This window comes from Corvus brachyrhynchos, unplaced genomic scaffold (assembly GCF_000691975.1).
Source record: "Corvus brachyrhynchos isolate BGI_N302 unplaced genomic scaffold, ASM69197v1 scaffold309, whole genome shotgun sequence".
NCBI lineage: Eukaryota > Metazoa > Chordata > Aves > Passeriformes > Corvidae > Corvus > Corvus brachyrhynchos.
The window spans coordinates 1,445,610-1,454,181 of record NW_008240227.1 but is presented as its reverse complement, the minus strand read 5'-3'; the positions used below and the strand labels follow the sequence as shown (position 1 = coordinate 1,454,181).

The 8,572-nt window shown below is 43.2% G+C and overlaps 1 protein-coding gene across 1 annotated transcript; it reads left to right on the top strand.

Annotated features, from left to right (window-relative positions):
• The first annotated feature begins 6 nt into the window (after positions 1-6).
• On the top strand, positions 7-7,266 carry FBXO22 (F-box protein 22). The gene is made up of 6 exons (XM_017745170.1): positions 7-42; positions 789-876; positions 1,275-1,370; positions 2,246-2,410; positions 2,755-2,920; positions 3,981-7,266. The coding sequence occupies exons 4-6, from the start codon at positions 2,254-2,256 to the stop codon at positions 4,408-4,410; spliced, it is 753 nt and encodes a 250-aa protein (XP_017600659.1). The 5' UTR covers positions 7-42; positions 789-876; positions 1,275-1,370; positions 2,246-2,253; the 3' UTR covers positions 4,411-7,266.
• Positions 7,267-8,572: the final 1,306 nt, after the last annotated feature.

The window sequence follows — 8,572 nt, the reverse complement described above, 5'->3', positions numbered from 1 at the left end:
GAAAGCCACGCGCTGGTGCGCGCGCTGGCCCGCGAGCTGGAGGTGAGGAGGGGGCGCGAGGGGCGGCCTGAGGGGGCGCGAGCTCAGTGCCTTCGTTTAAACGCTTAACGCGCTTCTTCCCACCGCCTGGCAAAAGGGGCGTGCTCGGAGGCGTAGGTGGTTTTGACAGTTCCAAGTGTTGCGTGTTAATACACTGATCAAAACGCTGAGGATTTGCAGTTCAGGGCACATCTGTTCATCTTGGCAATCTTGTTAAGAGCTAAACCCTTATAGGCTGGGAGACTCAGGGGAAGCACTGCAGGATTTCTCTGGCAGGATTCCTTTCCAGTGTTAACCTGATGCTGGGTCTTCACTACACAGAGATTCTTGTCAGGGTCTTAAGCAGTAGACAGATCAGTGTTAAACCAACTGGGACAAAAAAGGCCCGAAGTGCCTCTACACTGTTTCCCAGTATCAGCACTGGTGAATAGCAGAAGCCGACAACCATAAATGCAAGGAGTTTCGATAGTGCTAAAAGACGAAGCAGAGTCATGGGACCGGTCTGTAGAGCTGTTCTTGCTCGTTTGAGGTTTGGGTCAGCTCCCTGCCTGTGCTGTCAATTCATTAGGTAAATCTGGGCACTTCTGAGGCTAACGAGAGGTTGTCTGTTGGCTGACAGGAGCCTGGTGAGGGGGTAGGGGACCACCGTGGGCTGCTGGTGGAGCGAGAGCAGTTTCTCCTTGGTTTCTGCCCCCATTTTCCCTCCACTCCGTTTCATCCCGTGTACTCTTCCTCCTGTGTCTTTGCAGAAGGTGCACGTGCTGCCCCAGACCGTGCTCTACATAGCTGATGCGGAGACGTTCAGCGGGCACGAGGAGTGTCACGAGCAAAAGAAAGGTAAAGCCTGGACCTAACTCACCCCCACTTCAAGATACACATGGGATGTAAGTAGAGCACAGTCAGCTGAAAGGGAATTTTCTGAGTTTTGGTTTCAGTGGAAAGTAAATCTGCAGAAACTACGACCACGTAGTGTTGCATTTGTGGTACGAAGCAGCTCACAGATCTGTGTTAATGTGCACAGATGGGTTCCTTTCCCTTCTGTGGAGGACACTGAGTGTGTTTGCCTGCCCGTAGCCCTGTGCTCTCAGAGGGCAGCAGCACAAACCTGCGTGCTATTACCAGGGCGGCCACTGATGGGCACCATTGGTTAAACAGGACGGGGTTGGCTGTGTGATTTGCTCAGAACACATTTTTACTGCTCTCTGATGGTTTGTTTCGGTCTCTTCTTCTAACAGCCAGAAAAAGAAACAGTAAAGAAACAGCACTTGCACTTGAAAAGTTGTTACCAAAGCGATGTCAGGTTCTTGGACTGGTCACCCCAGGGATTGTAGGTAGGAGTGAAATGTGTGGGTTTTTGAGAGATCAGCTTGAAGGTGTCGTCTCCCACCTTGTTCAGTACTGGCTTCAGTTTTGAGGAGTTCAGTGTCACTGCTAAGTGACATGGCGCTTACTTCATGTATTGCAGTTATAATTAAAAAGGTTGATTTAATTCGGCAGGCAGCTTTCCCTGGCACCTTAATGTACTTGCTGAATGTTGCTTGGATTTATGTATATGTTTCAGTCATATTGTGACTAACTGTACAGGGCATCCTGGTATATACCTATTTGTAATGGTCTAGCAGGAGGCATATGCAGTAACTGGAAAATTCACAGCCCCCTTGGCAGGCTTTTTCTCATGCTTCACTCTTTTATCATTAGAAAGTTGGTTTTTTTATAGTTTCTCACCTTAAATCCACTTCCCACATCATAAGTAAGGTATTTGATCATTACTACCATATTTTAATAATACATTCCCAATTTTTGTGTCAGTTTGCTTTATACTGTCATCACATGCTTATAGGGCACCTTAAAAACTTGAGTATGTCTGTGTGCCTGCAGAAGTTGGCAGGAAGGCTTGTATTGCACTGTTCTTGTTTTCCTAATGTTTCATATCCGGTGTGTTTGGGGAAATATGTGTAAATATATCCATGTCTCCTTGTCAAAACTGACTTCAGCCTGATCCATAGGCAGCAGGACTTACACATGTTTCATCTTTCCAAAACATTAACAAAAAAATCACACCAGTTTGCAATTAGATAAGTTGTTATGGAAATAGATTGTCATGTTTTATATTACCTGAGCTGTTCAACCTGTTTCTACCCATGTTACAGTGTAAATGAAAGTGTTAGAATCCCTGAACACAAGATGCTTGGTTTTGTCTCTGTAGTTACCCCGATGGGTTCGAGTAGCAATCAGCCTCAAGAAATTGAAGAGGGCGAAGCTGGGTTTGCTCTGTTGTTTCCCAAAATTGATGGGGTGAAAATTCATACCTTCCATTTTTCTAAAGACATGAAGAACAGGGTCTTTGATGAAAGTAAATTTGCTGAAGCAGGTATGTCATTTTTCTCTCCTTTACATGGGCTTTTGTGAAGGTGCTGTGCTGTTCTCTGAGGTGCCAGACTGGAGTTCTGCATAGAACTGGCAGCTTCTGTACTGGCTCCAAGAGCTCTGTGGCTCTGTGGGGCTACAGCTGGTAACTGCATCTCTGCTCCTCCCAGTCTCTGGAGTACTAAGGTTAAGTTATCCTGAGTATCAGTTTCCAGTTACCTCAGTTACGTTTCAAGCAGAGCTGTTCAGAGAGAGGTGTGATGTATTATTTGAGGAGAAACTAGGATGGTTGGACTTCAGAGATCAGGATTTAAAAATAAGAGGATCGGTGTTTGTTTTTGTTTGTAGGTCTGAAGAATAACCCAGATCTTCGTGTTGTTCTTCTGTTTGGCTACAACTCCTGGAAGACTGGAGCTACTCGATTTCTTCATCAAATAGTCAATCCATTGAATGAGAAAAGTATCATCCTGGCTGGGGGACAAGTGGAGAGCTTTACATCACTGACCTCTGAGAAGTAGGTATTTTTTTTGAGGTAAATGATTAAAAAGATTTAAAGTGAGAGAAACATTGCAGATCCATAGCATTCTAGTCGTATTGGAAATGCCCTTTACCAGCAGTAAAATAATAATTTCTTAAAGGGAAAAGTGTCCTGACTGCTACATTATGATTAGCCAGAAAAGCTGGAAGCTTTGTATGGCTGTGTTACAATTTGGATTCTGGAAACCCAGCTAGGAGAAACCCACTGAAAAGGCAGATTTCCAGCTTCAGGTACCTTTGTGTATTTATTGCAGTCAGCATTTCGTCTCTGGAGTACAGGTAAATGAGTCCCCATTGTGATGGAGCCCAGGATGTGAACATGTGTTTGTCTATCTGCCTCGGTTTAGCTCACAGCACGGAGCAGTAGCTGCACACACAGTGGGGCTGTGCCCCAGGAGCTCACCTGATCCACTGTGGTGGCTGAAGGACGTGGCACTCCGTCCTCTGGAGCACAGTGCAGCCATGCCCATAGGCTCCTCTCATGCCGTTGGAGGTCTGGAGTCCATACTAATACCAACATTTTTTTTGCATCTGATTTTGCCAGCTGCACCATTGCCCCAGATAAGAGAGCTGACCTTAAATAAAGTCACTGCAGATAAAGGTTAAGTACGTAACTACTTAACCACGTGTGTCCTGGCCAACCAGTTTAAAGCGAAATGAATCCAAAACCTTTACTGACTTGACTTTACTGACTGCTGTCCTGCTTCCATGTATAAATCCTGAGTGCCTTTGCTTGTCTTAACGGATGGTTTAGTTGGAATTGCAGAGCTGTGACATACACAAACTGCTGAATTTGGCATGTGTGGAACAAGTTTATGCTTAATAGCCAGTAATGGATGTGGAAGATTTTCACTGTGAAAGGTTGTTACAAAAAAACATTGCTAAAATGTGAAGTCTTTGGTTTGCTTTTAACTCTGGATGGTATCAGAATCACAATATTGGCTGGTTTGTCCCTCCCCCTGCCGCAGCAGCAGTTCAGTCAGGCGAGAAGTGGTCTCCCCAAAACGTTCTCTAACTTGATGCCTGTTGCCTTTCAGTAACCATGCCCAGCCCGGTGATGCCTGCGGTGTGGTTGGGTTGGCTTTCAGCGGTCCGCAGATCCAGAGTGCCACTGTCCTGTTAGACCAGGATGTGGCTGATGAGAGGACAGCAGAAGCAGCCATGCAACGTCTCAAAGCAGCAAACATCCCCGAGCACAACACCATTGGGTTCATGTTTGCGTGTGTTGGCAGAGGATATCGGCATTACAAAACCAAAAGGAATATGGAAGCAGATGCATTTAGGAAGTTTTTTCCAAACGTACCCCTCTTTGGCTTTTTTGGACATGGGGAAATAGGATGTGATCGAATAGTTACTGGGAATTTCGTATTAAGAGAATGTAATGACATAAAGGATGACCTGCTTCACGGTTATACTACCGTTATGACTCTTATTCACCTGGGTTCAACTAAAGCAAACCAAGCATAAGTAAGGTTTAATGCTTCAGTGAGCTGTTTGTTTCATTCCAGAGAGCTGAGAAGTCTGGAAGAGTGGACATCTTGCAGTCAAAGCCCCTTCCAAAATGTAAACATCATTTTGGTAATAATATCGAGTCTTGTAGTTGCAATAGAGTTTACTATAATATCTGTGAGAAAGCCGTGCATCTTGTGTAATCCCCTGTACACACCAGAATTGCAGGAAATTATATTTGATGGAATTCTGCAGTTGAAGAAAGCCTTTTTCTTCCAAAATGAAAATGGTTTCTACAAATCATAGAATATGCTGAATTGGAAGGGACCCATCAGGAGTATTGAGTTCCAACTCTTGGCCCTGAACAGGACACCCCAAGAATCCCACCAGGTACTTGAGAGTGTTGTCCAAATGCCTCTTGAGCTCAGGCAGGGCTTGGTGCTCTGACCACTTTCCTGGGGAGCCGGTTCCAGTGCCCAGCTACTCTCTGGGTGAAAAACTTTTTCCTGATACCCAACCTAAACCTCCCTGACTCAGCTTCGTGCTGTTTCCTCGAGGCCCGTCACTGGTCATGAGAGTGGAGAGATGTTGAAGACTGCAATGAGGTCTCCCCACAGTCTCCTCTTCTCCCGGCTGAGGAAACCTAGTGTCCTCAGCCACTCCTCATAAGGCTTCCCCTCTCACTTCCTCATGGCCCTCCTTTGGACCCTCTCTAAAGCTTAATGTCTTTTTTATATGGAGGTGTCCAAAACTAGCCCCAGGACTGGAGACTGCCCCAGCACAGAGCAAAGCAGGACAATCCCCTCCCTGGCCTGGCTGGCGATGCTGGACCTGATGCACCCCAGGACATGTTTGGCCCTCCTGGCTGCCAGGGCACTGCTGACTCATATCCAGCTTACCATTGACCAGGACCCCTCGGTCCCTTCCCACAGCTGCCCTCCCCCCTCCTGTTCCCCAGTCCATACACACAACCAGGGTTGCCCTGTCCCAGGTACATCCAGCACTCGTCCTTGTTAAATTTCATATGGTTGGTGATTGCCCATCTCTCTTGGTCGAGGTCTCTGCAGGGCCTCTGTCCTTGAGGGAGTTGACAGCTCCTCCCAATTTAGTGTCAATGGCAAACCCAAATGTAAAAAGAAACAGTTCTTTGATGTGCTCTATTTACGTATGTAAAGCACTCTAGGAAAACTAGTGATGCATTAAATCTCCCATTTCCTGGATTTTATTTCTAGAGAGGTGTACAACTTTGCCAGAGTCCTATTTACAGAACTGAACAGTTTTACTAGATAAAATCAATTAAAAATTTTAGAGAAAAGTAACAAAGTACTTGTTAAATAAAGATAGAAGTATGTCAAAGTACCTAGCCTTCTATTCTTAGAGAAAAAGCTCTGATTTAAAGATGTTGTCCAGGTAAGAGTTTAACTGGGCTCATTATCTTGAACTGAATTTCAGTTGTCTTAACTGTGTGGTTTAGAATATAGTGGTTGCCTCTTCTCTTGTAGCATGATCACAGTGTTTTAAATCCAGAGTACTTAGAAATAAGTCTATCTTTAAGTTTCTTTTTAAAGTTTTTTGCTCTTAAATTTGGAATTGTGGGGTTCACAGGATCTGGCTGTGTTATATTTATATAGAGACTTTAAACAAGACTTGTGCTTTTGCATGTTTTTCCTATGCTTTTACATCAGTCACCTGTTTTGATTGCTGCAGCTGGCATGCAGTATCAAATAAATTCGGCATAGTCTCAGTATAGCTAATAATATATTTGCTGCTTTTTAAATTCTTTCTTCCCTTTTTTTTCACTTAGTAATAGAATGACAAGAAAATAAGATCAATTTTGCACCATATCACCAAATTTCTAAATGCAAAATCAGGCAGCTGGGCCATTTTCAGTGTAGTAAAAATAAAATACTTACCTGTATGTTGTACAAAAAAGTAACTTTTTTTTTGCTTTAAATGCACTAAGAAAGATGTCAGTTAGCAACTTGGTGCCCATGTCTAGTTAAAACTTCGTGAACTTGGCCTGACAAGCTAAGGTAGGGGTGTATCTGTCCTGAGACTTACCTGTTGGTGTCAGTGTGTGCTGAGCGCAGACAGCACTTCCCCTGGCTGTATTGATGATGGGGTTTTTTAATTAGAAGATGGGATGAGCTGTGAACTCCCAGTGGCCATCTGTGGATGGGAGATTAGTAAGTGTGGGTGTGACTTGGACAACATTCAGTTACTTCATTTAGAAGGAAAGGTATCTGAAAATGGAGTATGGTTGAATTTTCAGAGAAGCCCCTTGGTGGGAGGTGACTGTGTTATTTTAGCATAACCAGAATGTCACATTTGGCCCTTGGAGACTGCATAACCTTCAGGTTTACCAGGACAGAAAGGAAATGTTTCATTTCTGTAATGCAGATGGGATTCCTGGTGCTGTTAGCCATGCTAACCAGCCTAGGAAGGTTAACTGGTTGCTGTATTAGAATAGGTGAAGTGTGATCAACCACGTGTACTCAATAACAGTGCAGACTCGGCCAGAACGTCAGAGAAGCTGATGGCGAGCTCAGACAATGGTGCAGCTAAACCAGAACCGACAGGGTGGTCTGCAGGGCATAGTCAGCAGGTCCTACAGCTGAGGAAACTTCAGAGGTAAACATAGTAAAGAAAAGGGGTGGAGGAGTTGGGGAGGGGGGTCTGCATCAGAACCAGGAATCCTTCTCTCCAGCATCAACAAGTGTGGGGATGAACCCAAAAGACCCTAGAACCATGCACATGGCTGGAACCCCTACACTGTCTGTCCCAGGACACATCATGCCTTCCATGTGACAGGCAGGTGGTGTAAATGATAAAATTGCAACATCTGTGATTAAAGTGTTTTGCTATCCAAATTCATTTTGCCTCCATGCTGTTACTTGCTCTTAAACCACAACAGCTCCTGAGAGAACCCAAAATATATTTGCTTACAAGGTGCATGTACCAAAAGGCAGAAATAATTGATAGAAAGTTTTGCAGTGCCAAAATTTATACTTCTGTCACTCAAGCAAGCACGAGGTTTTGAAGTGGGTAAAGTTAGTTAAATAAGTATTCAGCAATTGAGGCAAATGTGAATAGCAGGACTGCTCTAAAGATTGGGTTTATCTGCAGTTACAGTGCTGACAGTAACATGTTTCCAACAAGAGAATAGAGTCCCTAAGTGACCACAACTGGATTTTGGTTTTGTTATGAAAAAAGTAAAACTTGCAAAGTCACTGCAGGAAGGAGTGATAGTTTTGCTGACAAAAGGTAAAGACATTTTTTTTTCCAATGTGTTTTGCTGCACATTTGTTCTTGAAGCATCAATTAACTGATCTGTAGGTTTCCAAAGCACAAAAAATAACAGGCAAGCAGTCTGATGTATAACCTTGTACTCACATGACCAAAGTAGGAACTACCAAACATAAAGCTATTACTGCAACTTTTATTTTAAAGGTACTATCCAAAGGTATCCTCATTATAGGATGATTCTGTAACATGCAGTTGTAATTAAGCGAGAATAAATTGATAAAGAGGAGCAAAATTTTTAAGAACAAATAGTTACATATGATTATGAATTAATTTTTAGTTTAAAATTTACCTCAAAACTCACTTGGTGTCATTACCCCCTCTTAGTTTATATTTTTCTTTCTAAAAATGGAGAACTTCTTTCTACTAGAAGTAACTTTGTGGTGGGGGTTCTTAGCTTTCATATCAGAAATTGGAATTAAGTTTCCTGGTGTTTGGCCCAGTGAGACAACAAGCAAAAAGCACCTGTCATTCAGATACCTACTTCTGTTTTACTCAACAGAATGATACAGAAAAATAACATTTGAGGTATAGAAGTTTGCATAGTTAGAAGTTACAAAGATCCTAAGTGTACAGTTAAATGGTCTTTTATAGGATATCTTATATTCTCTGAGCACTCTGCAAACATTAAGAAAGTAATGATTTCTTCCACTGGGATTATTTTTCATGATTATGTGGTGGAGAAGATTTTTTTTTTTTTTTTTTACTTTATGTATCTGTGGTGGATCTCTAAAATCCTTTTAATCTTAATACAGCAGTTGTATGTTCTGCACACAAATGCAGGTAACACAGTTGTTTGAGTCTATCATCTGAAATTTTTCCTGTTGCTAAGCCCATTTCTCAGCCAGACACAAGCTCCAGAAGAGGCTGGTTTAGC